Source organism: Salminus brasiliensis, chromosome 5 (genome assembly GCF_030463535.1).
Source record: "Salminus brasiliensis chromosome 5, fSalBra1.hap2, whole genome shotgun sequence".
Lineage (NCBI taxonomy): Eukaryota > Metazoa > Chordata > Actinopteri > Characiformes > Bryconidae > Salminus > Salminus brasiliensis.
Genome location: NC_132882.1, coordinates 16,035,798 through 16,056,188, shown reverse-complemented (window position 1 = coordinate 16,056,188; position 20,391 = coordinate 16,035,798). Strand labels below are relative to the sequence as shown.

The 20,391-nt window shown below is 40.1% G+C and overlaps 2 protein-coding genes across 3 annotated transcripts; both read left to right on the top strand.

Annotated features, from left to right (window-relative positions):
* The first annotated feature begins 587 nt into the window (after positions 1 to 587).
* On the top strand, positions 588 to 8,550 carry ptpn2a (protein tyrosine phosphatase non-receptor type 2a). Of its 2 annotated transcripts, XM_072679603.1 has the most exons (9): positions 588 to 847; positions 1,977 to 2,067; positions 2,208 to 2,308; positions 3,821 to 3,919; positions 4,015 to 4,152; positions 5,959 to 6,168; positions 6,440 to 6,601; positions 7,353 to 7,540; positions 7,743 to 8,550. In XM_072679603.1, exons 1-9 carry the CDS (start codon positions 788 to 790, stop codon positions 7,933 to 7,935), a joined length of 1,242 nt encoding a protein of 413 aa, XP_072535704.1. In that variant the 5' UTR covers positions 588 to 787; the 3' UTR covers positions 7,936 to 8,550. The 2 variants fall into 2 exon arrangements, with proteins under 2 accessions (XP_072535704.1, XP_072535705.1); XM_072679604.1 differs by lacking the exons at positions 588 to 847; positions 2,208 to 2,308 and having other exon boundaries at positions 1,983 to 2,067.
* Positions 8,551 to 10,816: 2,266 nt separating this feature from the next.
* On the top strand, positions 10,817 to 19,824 carry cep76 (centrosomal protein 76). Its single transcript, XM_072678780.1, has 12 exons — positions 10,817 to 11,055; positions 11,988 to 12,146; positions 13,980 to 14,061; positions 14,188 to 14,412; positions 15,458 to 15,643; positions 15,811 to 15,908; positions 16,043 to 16,171; positions 16,981 to 17,169; positions 17,695 to 17,861; positions 18,182 to 18,515; positions 19,113 to 19,330; positions 19,516 to 19,824. Exons 1-12 carry the CDS (start codon positions 10,993 to 10,995, stop codon positions 19,652 to 19,654), a joined length of 1,989 nt encoding a protein of 662 aa, XP_072534881.1. The 5' UTR covers positions 10,817 to 10,992; the 3' UTR covers positions 19,655 to 19,824.
* Positions 19,825 to 20,391: the final 567 nt, after the last annotated feature.

The window sequence follows — 20,391 nt, the reverse complement described above, 5'->3', positions numbered from 1 at the left end:
TTCATGGGGGTTTTCTCCAGGTACCCACCTGCCAAAAATATAATTGGTAGATGAGTTGGCCATGCTAAATAGCCCCTAGGTGTGAGTGAATGGTTATGTGTGGTACTGTGGTGGACTGGGGCACTGTCTATGGAGGTATTTCTGCCTTGCACCCCTTGCTCCGACCAGTAAGATGTGCATAAGAAGGTGAATGAACGAATGATCATTTTATGTGTTGGTTTATTTAATTAGAATTTATAGGCTTTTTTTTCTTATATCATTTAATACGTAAGTTTACTGTTGGTCACTGTGATCAAATCCAATCAAATCAGACCAAAACAATTCACACACATAGTCATACACGGTACATCTAGCAGTGAAATGCTTTGACAACTGCTTATTCACATGAAACAACACATATGGAAGAAAGATTTCTATTGGCAGCGCAATACTTCCTTTAATATTACTGTATTGGTAACGCAAAGATAATCAGTGTCATCGCTCAGCCCTCAGACCCCTTTTTGCTGAACGCTTTGTAAACCGTGCCGGACGTTTGGTGCGCTGAAGGGTCCCCGCTGAAAGGGGGCGGGGCTTCGAGCTGAAGCTACGGAAGCAGCTCCGGTGGACAGGAGCTCAGGCGCGTTTTATCCCTTTTGACCAGGACGAGTTAAACGCAGCAATGCGCGGTCTCTACGGCCACTTTAACATTACACATAGCTCCAAAGACATGATCAAACCGAGCTTCTGTGTGCTGAGTGGAATTTGATACCGGCTGTTCTTTGTAAATTACTGATTAATCTGACTAAAAATGGATCAGGATGAGTTCGAGGGCATAGATTCACCTGGGCAGTGGCAAAATCTCTACAACGTAAGTTAATCGAGAGTTCCTTTTTAAGTTGTGGGTTTGTGGGTTGTGTTATGTTTGATTAGTTTCACCTACGTAAAGGATTGTAAGGAAGAATCGGCTCTAAACGGAGCTAGCTGTTAGCCTGCTTGTTAGTTCCAGAGATTAGGTGTGCGCATGCGCGGGGTACCTAGAAACGGTGATGAGCTCGACAAGCTTAGATATGTTACTAAATGTAGGTTTATTCCTTTTCACACCGCGTTACTTTCACAAATCATTTGTGGGGAAGTGATGTCTAATTTTGTTCTCCACAGGCACCACGTGTGTCCATTCCCCACCCCTAGATATATCAAATAAACCGAATTAGAGTCGTCTTTTTTCACCGCTTCACGTTAAAAGCTGTGTGTGTGTGAGTGTGTGTGTGAGTGAGTGTGTGTGTGAGTGTGTGTAAGCGAGAGAGATCTTGGCACATGTTGTCTACTAACGTTACATGTTTACTTTGAGGAATTGCAGCGGCGTGAACAGCAAGTAGGGTTTAATTTCAAGAGCACGTTGGTGCACTGGCCACCAAACAGGGCTGAGCTGCACTCACACTTCCTGTGAAACGTACATTGATATGTTTTCTAAGAACTGAGGGGGGATTTCTTCAGAATTCTGTGTGTGTGTGTGTGTGTGTGTGTGTGTGTGTGTGTGTGTGTGTTTCTAGAATTAACCTCACATCAGCACTGCGCTCACTGCCACAAGGACGGCCCTTTCACCTTTAATTATTATGCCTATATCAAGTTGCAGTTTTTTATGATTTAAAAATTAAAAGAAGGTAATTCAGTTTGTAGTTCTTAAAAATAACTCCGTTAGGGTCTGTCTCACAGACAGGGATCAAACCCAGTGCTGGACCACACAACTTTCTGTGTGGAGATTTTTCTTTGAGAGGAAAAAGTAGTGCAGACCTAACATACATAATATTTATGAATATGGAGTCAAGTCTAGGTTTAATTTCATGCCCAGAAACATAAAAACATACACATACTGCTTATTTTAGGCCCCTCAGAAAAGCATTGAGTTTAGTTACGACATAGTTTTAGTTTGCATTAACTACAATTTATATTTGGTTAGCTAACTGAAAGTTGTGTGTGTGTGTGTGTCTGTGTTTTAGGAGATCCGTAATCAGTCTCAAGAGTGTTCCTTCAAAGTGGCAAAGTTTCCAGAAAATCGAAACAGGAACAGATACAGAGATGTCAGCCCATGTAAGTGACCATAATATATAGAATGAGTTTCTGAATTTTAAGTAGGTCCTGATTTTTTTTCTCCATATTTTTGCTTGTAAATAAGTTCATGAGCTAAACTTAGTGTGTAGATTTCCTCAGTGACACCTTGTCTCTTTTAGACGATCACAGCCGGGTGAGATTAGAAAATACAGAAAACGACTACATAAATGCAAGCCTAATAAATGTGGAGGATGCCCAAAGAAGCTACATATTAACACAGGTATGAGTGAGCTGTATAACTTCCTATTTTAAACAAGTTTAGAGCAGTGGTTCCCAGACCTGTTCCTGGGCCCTTCCCAGAAGGTTTGCATTTTTGCTCAGTCCCAATGACCAGAGCAAAATAGATTGAGCAAAAATGTGAACCGTCTTTGGGGGAGGGGAATTCTTCATGAATTCTTCCCTTGAAATAATGTTCTCTGAACAAGCCTAAGACTATAATGTGTTTATTATGAATTGTGTGTGTGTGTTTCCCCGTACTGCTGAATTGCTAATCAGCTTTCCAGGGCTGTGTAATATTCATTAACATGTAAAAGGCAGATACGGTAATGGTTACATGCTGCTAAACTGTTACTTTATCCCCCAGTAATAACTAATAACATGTTTGCAGTAATAGTTATATTGAACATAGTGTTGTGTGAAAAGAAACAGTGGTTAAGTGAATTTTATTTATTCACAGATTTTGTGATTTGTATTTATTTATTTATTTATTATTTTTTATGTAAGGGGGTGTCTGTAGTAATTCTCATGTGCATAGGCCAGATCGTTTTTCCCCCACATAATACCGTGCACACTGAAACATGGAACCACTCTCTTGATTATTCACTGCAGTGATATTTTTGTGACTAACTTTCATTATTACAGTTACAGTAATAAGTGCATTTCCAGTGGAACATAGAGCTGCTCCTAAGCACCTGCTTAGCAGGACAATTCATTTCTGAATGGGGTGTTGGTGGTGGTGGGGGAGGGGGTGGGGGGGGCTGGATTGTGGTTCTCTACAACCGGTAGTGAATATCCCTGTCCCATAGGCCTCCACAGGAAATGAAACTGTTTTGGACACAAACAAGCATAAAACAGTATATTCGTATTGTATGTTTCAGTGTCTACAACTTCTTCTCTGTATTTTTCTTTTTCTGGGCTTTATCCTACTGTGGAGGCTTGTGTTTCAAATCATGCAAAGAAACACCAAAATCAAACTAAAATATGCTCTTAAAGCAACACTATGGAGAATTGGCCCCCCCTGGCCCATCGGTAGGGGGATTTCTTGCGAGTATTGTCATGCCCGCTTCTCTAAAGTTATGTTGTGCAGTTAGCAGTGTGAGCCTAGAGTAGTAATGACAGTTGCTTCTCTCCCTATTACAAGTCAGCAGAGCATCAACATGATTTTGAAGCTGTTATTTTAAGGTAATATGCTACATAGTGTTGCTTTAAAATTAGAAGTGGAAGAAAAAATAGTTGCACTATCAAATTAAGTAATTCTAATTTTAAGTTATATCAAATGTAGTAAGATATGTAATACTATTTCATTGCATGTTCCCGACCATTTGATCCCATCTCTTATATCTATGGGGTAAGCTTACCTGCTGTTAGATACAATTACATAAACTCCCATACGTGCTTGTCCTATTTTCATACATTTCATTACTGCTTACAGTTCCATGCACTTGGCCATCTGTAAAGTGGCTATACTAGATATACTATGTAGTCAATTACTTTACTTGTTTCTGACACTCAGGGTCCTTTGAGGAATACTTGTGGTCACTTCTGGTTAATGATCTGGGAGCAGCGGACCAAAGCTGTCATTATGCTCAACAGAATTGTAGAAAAAGGAGCTGTAAGTGAATGTTTGTTCCATTATTCTCCCACTTATGTAAATTTTTTTTTCAAGGTTTAGCACATGCCAGATCTGCTTTTTTATGTCTTTCATAGGAGAAATGTGCACAGTACTGGCCATCAAAAGAAGAGAGACAAATGGACTTCAGTGACACAGGATTTGTGGTGACTCTAGTGTCTGAAGATGACAAATCTTATTATACGATAAGAGTGCTGGAGCTTCAAAATACCAACGTAAGATGATTGACCATAAATCTTCTATTCTGTTTTCGATGTTTGATCATTTAAATTGATTTTTTTTCTTTTCTTTTTTTTTTTTTTTTTTTAAATTAATTTGCCAGCTACACTGTATAGACAAGTATTGGGACACCAACACATTACACTTACAGGGGCTTTCATGACATTCCATTTCAAATCCATAAACATTAAAATGGAGTTGGTCTCCCTTGCAGCTCTACCAGCAGGTTAGGAGCTAATTGAGAACAATAGCAACTTTTACACACAGTGTGTCTCAGCACCTGGCGTGTAATTGTGTGCACCTGTGGCTGAATGGAAAACCTGAATTCAATAATTAACAACTTTTATATAGTGTAGGTTTCCACCTATAACACTGCTTCCATTGGCTAGAAAAGGCTTCTTTTGACTAACAGGCCTGCCAATGCATCTTTTTGATCTGCTACACCGTACCTTTCCAGAGAATGTGAAGCCAATTATTCTTTCTTCACTTTATTTATTTACACAGTGCTACATGTAGGGCAATAACATGGTGTCAACCATCAGTGCATTAAACTACAGCATGCGGTATTTGCTCCAAAAGAACCTCAGATATATCCACTTACAAGCAAAACAATAACCTATGATAGAAAATCATAAGGATGTATTTTTGACTGTGTAAATTATGGATGTCCCAATACGATCCAGGCAGTTTTGATTGATCGGGTATCGTCTTTTAAGGTTCCAATCCACTTTTGATCCTTAGGTTCCTCTGGCATCCTCTAGGCACCATTAATATACATGATCCTTAGTTGCAGCAGGTGAACTTCTAATTTTTTTGGAAAGCTTCGTCAGACAAAGGTAATCTGGTGAGGAAAACTAAACAGCTTTATTTGAACTGAAGTGTGACAATGTTAACAGTTAGCAACCAAAACAAAAGCTAAAGTTAGCTTCTTAGACAAACTCTGCATTCCACCTTAAATAGCAGCAGCGTTGGTCTATTTTTTTTGCCGTTTTGTCTGTGCTGCCAAAAACCACCCAGTTTGTTGTAGTTCTGCTTTATTTATATATTATCCCATTAGATCCATTTGGAAAGATCTAGCGTTCCTCCCATCCCACCTTCCTGAATTCTGTCTATTTAGAAATCAAACTATGGTGGAAATGCTCTGTTACCAGTGAGAGAACCACGCTCCTTTCTTTGCTTCTAGACCAGCTCTGAACAGTGCATTCAGCACCGAGGAGGAGGATAATGCTAATGCACACACGCGTGCGCACACACACACACACACACACACACACACTCCGTGATCTGACTGCAGTTGTAAGGGAGCTGGGAGCTGAATGGTTAAGTGGGTCAGTCAGACTGGACAGTAAGATATTAAAGACTATACATAAGAGTTACTCCAAACAAAGTAGATCAGATTAGAATTTAGTCTGATTACAGAAACTCGTACTAAAAATAGTAATTTTATTGCTGTTTACTAGCGTTGATTAGCACAGTTTTCCTTCATTGTCGGGCTGTATTAATTACAGAAACACAAAAATCGGATCAGATCGGTATCTGTCGATAGTTGGCATCAAGAGGCTCGGCTCGGCGGTAAAAACCCTTGATCGGGACGTGTTAATGGTGTTGGTTAGCATTGCTATTTTTTAACAGGCTCTATTCTATGTAACTTGCATTTTCTGTAACAGGAGATATAACAGGCTCTGTAGATAACTTGGCTAACAGGCTTGTACAGTAATATTTCAAAGCCTATTTTTGCAGAACCTCTTAAATATTGTTCTAAGCTTATAATATTAATGTTGTTGTTTTTGTTCTCTGTTTAGACAGGAGAGAGCAGACACATCTATCACTTTCATTACACTACGTGGCCTGATTTTGGTGTGCCCGAGTCCCCTGCATCTTTCCTCAACTTTTTATTTAAGGTCAGAGAGTCAAATTCATTGGAGCCTGAGAATGGGCCGGCTGTGGTTCACTGCAGTGCAGGGATTGGCAGATCTGGAACATTCTCATTGGTTGATACCTGCCTTGTCTTGGTAAGATCCTTAAACATTCAATTAATAAACAAGTTAAACATTCAATTTAAGTGGACAATAAGATCATTTGTAATTACTTATTTATTTATTTTTTTAATTTTTAAAAAACTTTATTTCAGGGTATTAAACCGTTTTCAATTCCATGTCTTAATTCATAAGCCTTGTCTTAATTTTTCTCATTAACCACAAGCCAGCCCATAGTGTTTCATAAAAATTGTGGTTGGTCTTATACAGACCTTTACACCACTAATTCTGTTTTGCTCTTGTGCAGATGGAAAAGAAGAAGGACCCATCGTCTGTGGATATACAGAAAGTGTTGCTGGACATGAGGGAGTATCGTATGGGCCTCATTCAAACACCAGACCAGCTTCGCTTTTCATACATGGCCATTAATGAAGGAGCCAAGTGTATCTTGGGAGACTCCACTCTACAGGTGATGCTGGATCAGACTACAAGTATTCTGGACATTTTTTCTATTTTGAATTTTGAATAGTCAGGCCCGAATATGAGCGTCATGAACAACGAATGGGCCTTGTAGTGTAACTTATTTAAAGAACAGTGCCTTGAGAAATGGAATGTCCCACGACACCCCGATGAAAGTCTAGCGCGTCAGAATATACATTTATATACGTCACATATTTCCTGTTATTATCTATGTTAACATGGTAAAGAGAAAGATGCCTGATTTATCTCTCAGATGGAACAGCAAAGCTGAGGAAAGGTTCGTTGAGCTGTGGAAACAATACTCCTGCTTTTTTGACCTTTCCTTAGAGAGTACCATGAGTACAAAAAGTAGCTTTTTTCTATCATAAGACCTCCTGTTTACTTACAGTAAATCTGGTAGCTACATTTATGTTATGTTATTGATGTTACCTCAAGTTCACTTTGAAGCATAGAGCCTATAATGTCCTCCTTGTGACAACGTTTTTATTATTTTTCATTTTTTGAACACAAAATTGTCTGCATCACACACAGCATTTCTGTAGCCATGATTGACAGTTTCTTAACTCTCTTTCCCAAGGACTGATCGGCGTCAAATATGGAGTGTTGCTATCTCCCAATCAAAGAGTGGCACAGATTTATGACATGATGAGTGCCTAATCTAGGACAAAAATGTGCAGTCTGAGCTTGGCATGAAATTTTTTTTTTTTTTCTTTTTTCTTTTTTCTTTCTTTGTACTACAGGAGCAGTGGCAGAGGCTGTCTAAAGAGGACAAGGAGCCAGAGGCCTACTTGTGGTCACCCCCTGTAGACAACGCAAGGCCTGCAGACAAACTAGACAAACTCAATGGACAGATGGGAGAGTCAGGCGGGGAAGGAGATTGGATAGAGCTGCCAAAAGAAGAGCAGCAAGTGGAGCTAAAAACAGATAGGTATACTCCCGTTTCATTGGAATGCAAATGTCTGTTTAGAAACATTTCATCTAGAAGCATAGTGCAACATTTAAAGATCTGTCTCATTGGTCAAAACGTTTGTAAGCAACAATTCTTTGTATGGTCACTACAGTTACTTGCCTTTCAAGAATTCGCCATCTCACGTATATACTTTGAAAAACACCCCCTCTTTTCTCTGTAGTCTGCGTAAGAGGCATCGTGAGGAACGGATAGCCAGCACAGCCCAGAGGGTTCAGCAGATGAAGCAGAAGCTGAGTGAATCCGAGAAGAAGAAAGAGAACTGGATGTACTGGAGACCCATTCTCTTAAATGTTGGCGCTGGAGCAGCTCTTGCCCTGGGACTGGTCCTGTGCTGGGCTTTTCTCTCACAATGACACCACATCACCATACAGACTCTTTCCATTGATTTTTTTTTTTTTTTTTTTTTTTTTTTTTTTCCCTCCCCCCCTTCTCTTTTCTTTCATTTCATAGTGGGACCCAGGTCAAAGTACTCTGTGATGATGAGATGCTTGGATTTTTGCAAGCAAATGATGTTCATCAAGCTCTGTTCAAGTTTTTGTGCTGTTTTGCAGGAAACATTCATCGCAGGACATTCCACCTGATTTCCTGAATGTTATACTTACTTTAGTAATTCCATTTCTGTTCAATCAGCTTTGGGCCTTAACACTTGTAATGTGTTAGGATACTTGACCCATTAGAACCAGGATAGAACACTGTTGCCAGTCAGGAACCGTTTTATAGGAACATTTTCGTTAATCACTCCCTGAACTTTGGATAAGTGATGCATTTAGGTACTCACCAGGTGGAGATGTCCCTTTCATTTGTTGGAAGACAGAAATTGTCATATATGGTCTTTATGTTCACATCTCAGGAGTTTTTAGTAATGGACTGATGATAGACTATGTCACTGAACATAACAAGTGGGTCATGCTCAATTTTGAAATAATGTATATAGTAAAAACAAAACAAACTTCTGCTAAACAAAGAAATTTGTTCTTTGTCTGTTTATCTCAATGGTGAGATTTGTTGCTCATGTTGGAGGTCCTATAGTGTAGCTTTTGTAAGTCTAGATGTTTAGGTCCAATATAGTCAACACTAAGATGATAGGAAGGTCCCGACTGCATGCTTAGAATTAGGATTATAGCTATATATAAATAGGATTTAGCTAATTGCTTTCTATATTCATCAGGTGCAGTAAAGCTTGCAGCCATTTTTGTAATCAATTAATTGATTACAAAAATACTGTTTAAAAATCTACATTTTATGTAGGGCTGTCGCCTGAACTTGAATGATTGGTTGAGTTAGTGAAATCAATGTGGACCAAATGAGAGGCCTTACACAGCTTCTGTTCCTGGAGTTCCTGTTTTGCAGAAGTGGCTAGTGCTGGCATGGTAAAATCTATTTAAGTTTCCAAACGGGAAAGGCAGTGAACCACATATGGGAAAATGCCTAATTTGATTATGGAACTAATTACGGTTCTCACTGGATCCAGATTTGTTACTGATAGTTTTCATTATTATTATTATTGTTATGAAAATGGAGGACAAATGTATTTGTACTTATCCCAGTAAACTAAGCTAAAATAATGGCTAAGCAAGCAACTGTGGGCATATATATATATATATATTACACATACACTAGTTAAAATACTGAACCTATAAAAGAGCAATAAGACTGTCTGACCTATAAACTGCATCACCTAGGCTTCACTTCATAGACTTAATTTGTCTGAGCAATAACAAATCTTCAGACAACTTCAGAAAAGGCCATTTAAGGTAAACCAGTTTAAAAGTGATCCTTCCCCAAAGGGTAACTAAGAGATAAACAATTTGATTTGTTAAAATGCATAATAGCATGTTTTGGAGAAAGGAAAAAAATCAATCAAGCAATCAATATGTATACTACTTGGTGATATTTACTTAATTAGACCTAAATTAAATCATTTGCTTACTATATTTCATATGTATTTATGGTCATTGATCACACGTCCTGTTATTTCTCATCTGTCGTTCCAATAAGCCAGATTTCTGCCTCCACAAAATGACATAACATAAAGATTTACTTATTAATTTTAATTCATTTTAAATTTAATTTAAAATTAATGTTATCGACATAAAATTGTCATTTAAGCATGACATCTAGCAGCATATAATAAACATACGGTTTCTTTCCCTCGTCCCTGAAATCTTTGCCTCACCTTATCTTTTGTGATTTCGTTTAGTTCTTATATTACACAAACGGGGGTAAGCATATATTATATAATTATTACATTATTTGCTGAATCACTGGAAATCAACAACAAAATCACAATGAACTACCAGACACCTTTAAAATAGTCCGAATGAGAGCGGAGCATTCAACAGTTTAGTATACCCCTTTAAACCACACCTGCCACCTGGCACGGTGCCAACAGGTTCATATTCATCTGCTCCAGGTAGTCCTATTCTATTGGCATTACTGCCCCCCGGGGACTAGACAAGCTACCTGTGCAATCTAAAGAGGCTGAATGCTTTCAATAGAAGAAGTGTCCACAAACGTGTGGACATACCGTGCGTTAGCTGAACGTAATAGTATTAAACAAAAATTGGAAAATATAACTAGCTTAGTAGCTACTTTTATTTTATTTAATTTTTATTATTATTTACTGTTATTTTTTTTGTCTGTATCACTCTGACAAGCTGAATCTACGAATGGCACAAGACTATAATTAAAAATGAATTTTAGACTGCAGAGTTGCAGCTGCTAAATGACTAAAATACAACCCATTTAAAATGTGGCGTATTGACACGCCCCTAACTGGACAGTCGTGCCTAACAGAAAATCCGAGTTTCCCCGCAAGTAAACACGAGTTTAAGTAATTAAGTAAATACGTAATTACTTATCTAGCAAATACGACATTTCTGAGACGGAAATAATCAATAAAAATATCTAGCTAACACTGCTGAAAACACAACACAGAGCAAAATCGCCTTTGAGCAGCACTGGAGACCAGAAAACTACAAAAAGGTCTTTCGAATCATAACAACGTTTTATGGCTGTCAAAGGATCGCCTGACTCAACTTCACCACATACAACCTACTCTTAAACAACACTTACGGTTCAGTTAAAATATTACGGTTATAATGCAATATTGTGTTGTATATTTTTTTTTAACGGTTTGTCTAAAATGTTCCAAAACGTGGTAAAACCATGCGGCTGTTGACGAAGCCACTCTCCCGCTGGCCTTTCCGCCAGGATTTAAACTGGCGATGAGGAGGAGGAGGAGCTGCTGATGTTGACAACTGACTTTACTGAAATAATCAACGATAAAGAATAATGCAGCTAGCTAGCTGTGATTAACTGTTAAACACGGACGTGTGTGTCAGTTTTGGGCACTAGGTTTTATTTACGCGGTTTGCTGTAGTTTTGGGATATTTTCGACCAGTTCAAACATGTCCCTTTCACCGGAGAAAGCGTCGGAACTGAAGCAGATCATCCAGGATCATTTAATTAAGGTATACTGTGGGTATATGGCTGCTAGCTAGCTACTTTCTTTGTGTTTGGTTTGGGTTAGGCACAGAACTGTGCAGCAAGCAGAAGCACCGGTCGTCGGATCGCTAGCAGTAGCTACAATTTTATAACTTAAACACGTAGGATCCACTATTGACCATTTTCATTCTTAATCAGATATAGTAATAGATATGGCCACCACTGAATCTTTTCTAAATGAGGGTTAGGCTGCTGTTGCTGCTGCGATGGCTTACTATTCAATAATCGAGCCATCATTTTGGTACGAGACCAGCTTTTGATGGTCAAGGTGTTTGAAAGCTGGTAATCCAGGTATAAACATACTCTGCTGGTAAGCAAGTTGGATAAATTGGTTAACCAGCTTAGTTCTGGTCTTGCATAGTGTATGTTTTAATCTGAGTTTGAGCAGTCATTCAGTTTGATGGTTCAGTTATATAAGAATAACCAACGTGACCAAACTGGTCATCAAACTGGTCAAACTAGTTAACTAGTGTGGTCAGACTGATCATGCAAGGTAGACCATCAAAAGTAAGTGAAAACATACCATATGCTGATTAGTAGCTAAGCTGGCAAATTAAGGTATTTTTTGGACTTTGGAATTTATTAAGTACTTTTATTTTCAAAGATCAGACTACTTCGCAACATTGTCACTATTATGGATAATCTGTCCAGATTCTGCAAAGATTTGGCTTTTATGTTCATCAAGAGAGACAAAAGTAAAATAACAGACTTAAGCGTGAGGTTACAGAATGTACTTCACACTAGAAAAGTGTGTGCTGTAAAAAAATGTATGAAACTTTAGGGTTTACATTTTAGACTGGTATTTTTTTGCTCATCCTGAAATGAATGTCAATGTTCATGTGGTTAGACACACATCTCTGTTGACCATGTGGTTAATATGAATGTTTATGTGGTTTAGATGGACATCCATGGGAAAATTCGAGGTGTCCTTGCTGAGACGCTGAGGGCTGAAGGGGACCGTGGAGATCGGCCACTCTCTGAGGAAGACTTGCTCACTGCTCTCCAGCGCAGAGGCATTGTAGAGGAGGCCATGAAGGAACTGAGTTTTGCTAATGTGGTAAACTCATTTATTACAGGCTTCAGTAGTTCTCTTTGCAGGGACCTATTGGTTGGTTCGCATTAATCTTTAATCTTACCTACAATGTTTCAGCGACAACATTTTAAAATCATGTAATTTTCTTTAATGACACAGGAAGCCAGTTCAACTCCACAGCTCTGCACAGTGCAGTGTTTTCCTTGCTCTTTTGCACCCGATTCAACTTGCAACCTGCTTTTCACAATGACTGTCTTCCTGTAGTGTTTAGGACAAGACCTATGAGTCAGTGTCGCAGGCCCAAGTTATATCTAAGCCTGGACTAAACCAAATTTCATTGTCAGTGGTGATTTATCATTGGTATTGCAATTTAGTCCAGAGTTAGGCTTAATCCATGTCTGGGAAAGTGGTCTTTAGTGCTCTAGCAGCATTACCGAAAGTATGTCATCATTCTGTAGTTGATTGTATGTTAGGAATGGAACTGAATGATAAGATAAGATAAGATAATCCTTTATTAGTCCCACAGTGGGGTGAGTTTCAGTGTTCCAGCAGAAAGGGATAGCAAGACACTCCGATACAAAATATATGTAGATAAATCATTTACACTATATACAATTTAAATAAGAATTTAAAAAGCAATAACAATATTATTTACAGGTTATTGCAAATGACTCTTAATTGCATGTGTGTGTGTGTGTGGGGGTATTGCACATAGTATTTTTACATTGAGGGTCCTCTGTTCCCTGAACATGTGTGTGTGTGTAGTTAAGTGTGTGTGTATGAGGTCCGCTGGGAGCAGTGCTGGTTGTGCAGTCTGATGGCGGCAGGAAGGAAGGACCTGCAATAGCGCTCCTTAATACACTTGGGATGAAGCAGCCTGTCACTAAAGGAGCTGCCCTGTGCTGCCAGAGTCTCATACATGGGGTGGGAGCTGTTCTCCAGCATGGATGTCAGCTTGGCTGTCATCCTCCTGTCTCCCACCATCTGCACTGGGTCTAAGAAGCACCCCAGGACAGAACCGGCCCTCTTTATGAGTTTGTTCAGTCTCTTCTTATCTGCTGTCGAGATGCTACTGCCCCAGCAGACCACTCCATAAAAGATGGCAGATGCCACCACTATGTCAAAGAAAGTCCTCAAGAGTGCTCCCTGCACCCCAAAGGACCTCAGTCTCCTCAGTAGGTAGAGTCTGCTCTGGCCTTTCTTGAAGAGTGCAGCAGTGTTGACTGACCAGTCCAGTTTGTTGTTCAGATGAACACCCAGGTATTTATAAGAGTCCACATTCTCGATGTTCATACCCTGGATGTTCACTGATGGAGGGGGTTGTCTGCACCTGCGGAAATCCACCACCAGATCTTTGGTCTTTCATTGGCACAAATCTTACTTTTTCATCTAAATATGATGTTTCCTGAGCTGTGTGAACACACACATCTGGCCTTTTCTAATTACATTTGCTAAAAAGGTAAAGGTGCAAGTATTTGTCACTGTGCTGTGTACAATGAAAGGTGTCCTCCGCGTTTGACCCATCTGTGGTAGTGAACACGCACACACACACTAGTGAACAAGAGGCAGTGAGTACACACACACACACACAGAGTGGTGGTCAGCCAACTCTAGCGGCCGGGGAGCAGAGAGGGTGAAGGGGCCAACAATGGCAGCTTGCCAAGCTGGGGTATCGAACCCACAACCCTGTCATTAATAGCTCTAACCGCTCAGCCTTACTTTCATATGTGATGTGTTAGTCCTTTCAGGTTTTTGTATGGATTCAAATACTTTCTGCCGTATTTGCCATATTCAAAGTAATTGTTGTTATTACCAAATAAGTTTCAACAATAACTTTTTTTCTTTTCTTTTCTTTAGACAGATCCACAAACAGAGGCAGGCACTCTGAACAAGTCACCAACTCGCTTTTCTGAGAAGAACATTACACAGCTTAAAACAGGTGAGTCCTGAGTAGTGTCCGAAAAGTGCAGGTATTTTATCTAATGTAATAAAAACAGTCATGGCTTCCATTCTTTAGTAAAACCACTGTTTCAGATTGTGTGTATTTTCTGCTTTCTTTCACTAGTTAATATCAGTCCACTGAGGAGATACCTGTACCTGCAGGTTCTGGGGGGCAAAGCCTTCCTTGAGCACCTGCAAGAGCCAGAGCCTCTACCTGGTCAGGTGTGCTCTACCTTAACGCTCCACCTACACTTCCGCAACCAGCGCTTTTGCTCCAAACCTGTGCCATGTGCTTGTGAGCCAGACTTGCAGGAGGGCTTTCTTCTTGAAGTACACAGAGATGGCCCAGGTATCTCACAGCACTCCCATACTTCAGTGACGTTGCATGCTAGCTGATAACAGTTCTGAGTAGATGCCAAAAAGGTTTCACAGTTTTTGTAGCAACAGGATCCTTCAGAAGTTGTGTATTCAGAATGAAATGCATTCAATTTATTCAATTTCACCAGATACTCGCCTGATTTACTTTAGGAAAGGATGGAATAAATGAAGAATTGTATGGTTAAGAGTCTTGCCACACAGTGTGGTGTTTTCACTTCCATGTATTGATTCTTATTTTATCAACACTTCCTACCCAGATAAACAACATACGTTTTTACAGACACGTAAGATACTTAAGACCGACTCAGTAATTTTCCCCGTACAACCATAACATAACACCACCTCCTTCACAGACTGTAGTCTATTATTTTATAATAATCTATAATTACAGACTTGTACCAGCACAACACACACTAACACCACCCCCACATTGTTAGTGTCACTGCAGTGCTGAAAATGACCCACGACTAAAAAAAAAACTACCTGCTCTGTGGTGTTTTTTTGGGGTCCTGACCATGCAAGAACAGGGTGAAAGGAGACTAATAAAGGATGCAGAGAAACAAATGGACTACATGTTGTAATTATAGAACCACAAAGTGCTCCTAAATGGTAAGTGGAGCTGATATATGTAGTGGTTGGTGTGGCGCAACAGACAACACCACTACCTGCCACTGAGTTACAACACCATGTGGGAGACCAGGGTTTGATTCCCGGTCTGGGTGACTATGCTGCGCTACACCAATAAGAGTCCTTGGGCAAGACTACTAACACTACATTGGCCCACCTCTGTAATACGAGTAACCTTGTAAGTTGCTCTGGATAAGAGCGTCAGCTAAATGCCATAAATGTAAATGATATAATGGACAAGGAGTTTGTGTTAATGTTATGGCTGATAAATAAAATGGTGGTGTCTCTTATTTAATAGTACTGGGCAAAAATAACAACTTCCCTTCTAATTGCACTGAAAAATCAATCAAGTTGTTGTGGAAATGTGTATGTTTCCATTTCTGGACCAGGTGATGCCAGTAAAATGGCTGATGCCACCACCATGTTGTCCATCTGTGACCCAGTGCACATGGTGCTGATTAAAGCTGACACCTCTGGGGACACTACGCTTGTCTCCTCTTATTTCCTGGATTGGCGGTCTGTCCTCAGTGCCCCCAATGGAAAGACAGCAGTGTCTGTGGAGCTGCTTGGTGTAGGTGAGTGTCCGCTTTTAGACCTTGACAGCCATTTGCTTACAGAGCCCAATAATTGATTTCCTTTTGCTATGGCCAGAGTGTTTAAGACACTTTCCCTGACATTCTCATTTTTATTCTCATTCCATAACCACACACATCCTGGTTTTGTGTGGGTGTGGGCTCTTTAGGTAGTGAGTGTAAGGTTCCAACTGGGGTTCTTAACCTTAAATTGGAGATGTATCCTCCCCTCAGTGAAACTCTGAGCCCTGAAGTGATCAGCACACAGGTGAAATATTCTTCATGATTTCCCACCTGCATTGCACAAGTGTGTCCACAACTCTGTTTAATTGTGTCTTTGTACTAGTATAGCACTTCTGATGTTATGACATGATCGTTTGCTTATGGCTTTACTTTTTACAGCAATCACTGGAGCGGCAGAAAACTGCAGAGAAGGAGCGTTTATTTCTGGTCTATGCTAAACAGTGGTGGAGAGAGTTCTTGGAGATAAGACCTTCTCATCAGTCCAAACTAGTCAAGATCTTTGCTCAGGTAAGTAGCCCAAGAGTTGTAGTAAGGCTGGAATGATAAACAGATTTTGGAAAAAGAAAACAATAAATTGACACACACTACAGTTATGTATTCAGTATACTGTTGCTGTCACACAAAAACCTTGTATTTTTATTTTTGCAGTTTTTAGCTTTTTGACATGATCTGGATCACTAGAATTGTTCCAGAATTACCTCTTTAAAAATGATTTTCTGTTTCTGCTAAAGGGAGGAATGAGCCATTAGGCCTTTTCACACCAGATCGGAGTTGCACAGTCCAAAACCAAAACTAAATGTTTGTGTTTTGAATTTGTACACATTAACACAGTAATGATGTCATTTACCTCAGAGCTAATGGTTGATTCTATAGTCTGCTTAAAATGTTCTTATGCATTGGACTCCAATGAGCACATTGTGCAGACACACAGCACAATTGTAGAGCTTTTGGAGCGCAAATGGAGTTGTTCAAGCTCCCATGTCCAATGCTGTATTTTTCCAAGGAGTCTGCTCAGTTGTCATTGCCGTTTTCTACTTGATGAATCCATTTCTTTTTCCTTTGTGACTTCTTTGTGTGTAAATTGAGTTTTTGATAACGGGTTGGTGCGCACAGTGTATGTGCATGTAAAATTAAAATGAAAAAAATTCTCTATCAGTTTGATGGCTATTATTGAAATTACAAGTAGTTCAAGTCATCAGTGATTTGAATTTGAAGTAGTTTGATTAAAAAAAAAAAAATGAATTGTTTTTCCTATTGATCCACATATACCTGTGAAGCTGTTTGGATAAACAGTATGCCATCTTTGTGTGTTTTAGGATGAGAATGGTGTAAACCGGCCAGTGTGTTCATATGTACGTGTGTTGCGTGCTGGTCGGTTGTTGGAAAGCCCACGTCAGGCTGCTCGCTTCGTCAGTCTGCTAGCCCAGGAACGAGCACCAGTGGTGGGGGGAGGAGCACGGCAAGAGCAGTGGTGTACCATGATGGCCTTCCTCTGTAGGAACAAGGTAACTTCATACATAAACCTGCTAATGCCGGGTTTTTTACACCGTGATCTTGCATTTACAGGTGGTATTCACAGTATTCTGTGCTTGCTAGGGTAGCTTGCGCTCACCAGTTAATCATTGATTGATTTCGAACACATTTTTCAATGTGTGCTTTTTTAGTTTAGGATGGAAGATGGTAGGCTGTTGTTGCTAATAGTTTCTGGACATAGACCAATCACCAATCAGATCAGTAGTTGCCGACTCATCCGTAATGATGCGTTGAGAGACTGAGAGATGTTTTCTTGCTTGGTACAGCGAGAAAACATAGACAGCTTGGTAACTGTCCATGTCCAGTGTTTGTTAGCTTCCTTATCCTGCCATCTCCTGTTCTAAACCTAAGAAGCAAACTTCAGATGCTAAACATGTCTTGGTTGATCGACAGCATCTGAAGTAAGTTATAAAACATTTACTTTTTTTGACAATAACAGTTATTTTGATTTGTTTAACTGAATTATTCCTTTAATACCAATTTTCTGTTTTTCACAGGGTGATTGTGAAGACCATGCCACGCTGCTGTGTAGTCTGCTACTAGGCTTTGGGCTGGATGCTTATGTTTGTGTAGGCACCAAAGCCAAAAATACCCCTTATACCTGGGTTATGACCTGTGGTACTGATGGCACCGTCACCTTCTGGGAGAGCCTGACTGCACATAGGTAACAGCCTTCAACTGTGCTGTCTGTCTCAACATAGATATCAATCTTCTGTGTCAGACAGGCATGCTCTCTATTTTAACACAAAAACTCAGGACTCCATCAAGGTACTTTTACTGGTAAATGCTCGGGCTTTGTGTCATTCACATACACAGATCTTAAATGGTATTTACCAGAATGCACATGTTCATACTTGCCATGAAATCCCCAGTAAACAAAGAAGTTACCTCCTCTGTATGAAAGGCAAACAGCTCCTTCAGTATTAGACTTATCACAGATTATTTGTCTTCTTTTAATAACGTCTGGCCTGCTCTCCTCCTCAGGTACCTGCACCAGCCAATAGACCCTGAAGCCCCTCCAATGGTTCCTCAGCCCAAACCCACATACCCCTACCGCACCCTTGGCTGTGTTTTTAACCACAAGACTTTTCTGGCTAACTGCCAGCCTTCAGACTCTGTGGAGTTATGTGTGTTTGATTTCACGGATGGTTCACGCTGGAAGCCTATGAGTGAGGACGCAGTACGATCAGTTTGTGCCCCTGGCGCCACCTCCTCTCTCCCCCCAATGCCCCCTCTTTGCTCCCCCTCTGTCCAGCCCAGCGAGGCAAGCAATCAGCTGGAGCTGGAGATGCGCTACCTACTGGCTGAGCACAGAAAGGTACGATACACAGGTAGATTTAGTAAAAAGGTTAAAATATTCAGATGTGTTAAGTTTATTAGTTGTTGTTGTGACTGGAATAATAGTTGAAAGCCAATGAGTAAATAATACATTATTAAGGTGAAGCAACATTATGTGAGAATTGATATATCTTGCTCCTGGGCTCCCTCTACAGTCAGGAAGTGTGACTGCTACATATTGCTGCTTTAAAACTCTCCCACTCTTTCACTCTCTCTCTCTTTCTCCGGTCAACTCTCACTCATTCTCTTACTCTGTCAAGTCACCTCGCACTCAGTTTCTCTTTCTCTCTCTCAAGTCACCTCTCACTATCTTCTCCCTCTAGTTAAGCCAGCTCAAGCCAAGTCAACTCATTCATTCTCTGTGTGTCTCAGGTCTCTCTCATTCTGTCTCACCCATTCTGTCAAGTGAACTCTCGCTTATTCTTTCAAGTCAACTTGCTCATTCTCTCCCGCATTCTTTCACTCTTGTCAAATTTCTCAAGTCCACTCTCTTATTATCTGTCTCTCTCGGCCAACTCACCCATTCTCTCACTTACTCACTCTTTCTCGTTTTCTTTCTCTCATTTTTCTTCATCAGGATCTGGGTTTGGCTACAGTCTGGGATGATCACCTTTCTTACCTGCTGTCCTCTGCTCTGGCTGCCTATGAGCTGGAGCGCTGTACAGGGGTGTCGTGTGGAAACGAGGAGTTTCAGGATGCTGTGAGGAGAGCCGTACCTGATGGGCACACCTTTAAAGGCTTTCCCATACACTTCCTACACCGCAGTGCCCGCAGAGCCTTCGCTACCTGCCTCAGGTATACAGCTTCTATCACTCCTGTTCTATAACCAAGCACACAGGCCTTCTCCACAAGGGCTTTCATTACACACGTTGTCCAGAAGCATTTACACAGAGACCTTGCCCCGCAAGCATATCAAAAAGCATATTAATGATAAATGCATGTTTGAGGTACTGACACGTCATTTCCAATTGTCTGAACAGGTCACCTTTCTGTGAGGAGATAGTGTGTTGTCGTGGAGACCATGTCCGGCTGGCAGTACGGGTCCGTGTGTTTGCCTATCCTGAGTCGGCATGTGCTGTCTGGATCATGTTCGCCTGCAAGTACAGATCAGTACTGTGAGCTTTCATACAAGACTGTGTCTTCAGAGTTTACGCACTGTCAGCACCAGCATTGTGTGTGTGTGTGTGTGTGTGTGCTATTTTATTACAGCCTGGGGCTGCTTTCTTTCAGTCTTTTTACATAACTGCACTATTTGTATATATTTTGTAAATAAATGAAAATGTCAAAAACTTTTCTTTGGCCTCAGCCCATCCATCCACATGTTTGTTTTTGGGGACATAATCAGATTTTGTAAAACCGTGTTAGTTTTTTTCATTTCACAAGATCTCATTTGGGACCAGTAGATGACAGTGTTGAGCTTCATATACCTACCCGTGTTGAAGCTGTGCGTGAACTATCATTCATCTACCATTAACATCTGCACAAAGTCACAACATTCACATATTAATAATATAACCTTTGTTTGCCCAGCTGCTTATTTTGGATGAGGGAAAAAAACAAAAAGGTAATGAAACTGGAGGTCATCAAAACATAATTAAATTAGGCTGCAGCCTTTCAATAAACTAAAATATTATTTTAAACTGCATTTTTACCTTGAAAAATAAATTGTCAGATATTAAACCCTTAGCCCTTTTTTTTAGGCCAAGCGTGATTCTTTAAAGATGCCATAGAATGCATTTATTCAGTGTTGATTTTTTTCTGATGTATAAATAGTAAGGAGGCAGGTGACTGGGGTTGAACACAGATGTGGTCTATTTAGGGTGGGCTATTTGTAATTATTCCAGTCTTACTGTATA

Excerpts from the sequence above, each read along its gene's own strand:
- ptpn2a (XM_072679603.1), top strand. The coding sequence starts at position 788 with ATGGATCAGGATGAGTTCGAGGGCATAGATTCACCTGGGCAGTGGCAA. Across the intron at positions 2,068-2,207 it reads ATACAGAGATGTCAGCCCAT|ACGATCACAGCCGGGTGAGA; the intron begins GTAAGTGACCAT and ends TGTCTCTTTTAG. Across the intron at positions 3,920-4,014 it reads GAATTGTAGAAAAAGGAGCT|GAGAAATGTGCACAGTACTG; the intron begins GTAAGTGAATGT and ends TGTCTTTCATAG.
- cep76 (XM_072678780.1), top strand. The coding sequence starts at position 10,993 with ATGTCCCTTTCACCGGAGAAAGCGTCGGAACTGAAGCAGATCATCCAG. Across the intron at positions 14,062-14,187 it reads CATTACACAGCTTAAAACAG|TTAATATCAGTCCACTGAGG; the intron begins GTGAGTCCTGAG and ends TTCTTTCACTAG. Across the intron at positions 14,413-15,457 it reads AGTACACAGAGATGGCCCAG|GTGATGCCAGTAAAATGGCT; the intron begins GTATCTCACAGC and ends TTTCTGGACCAG.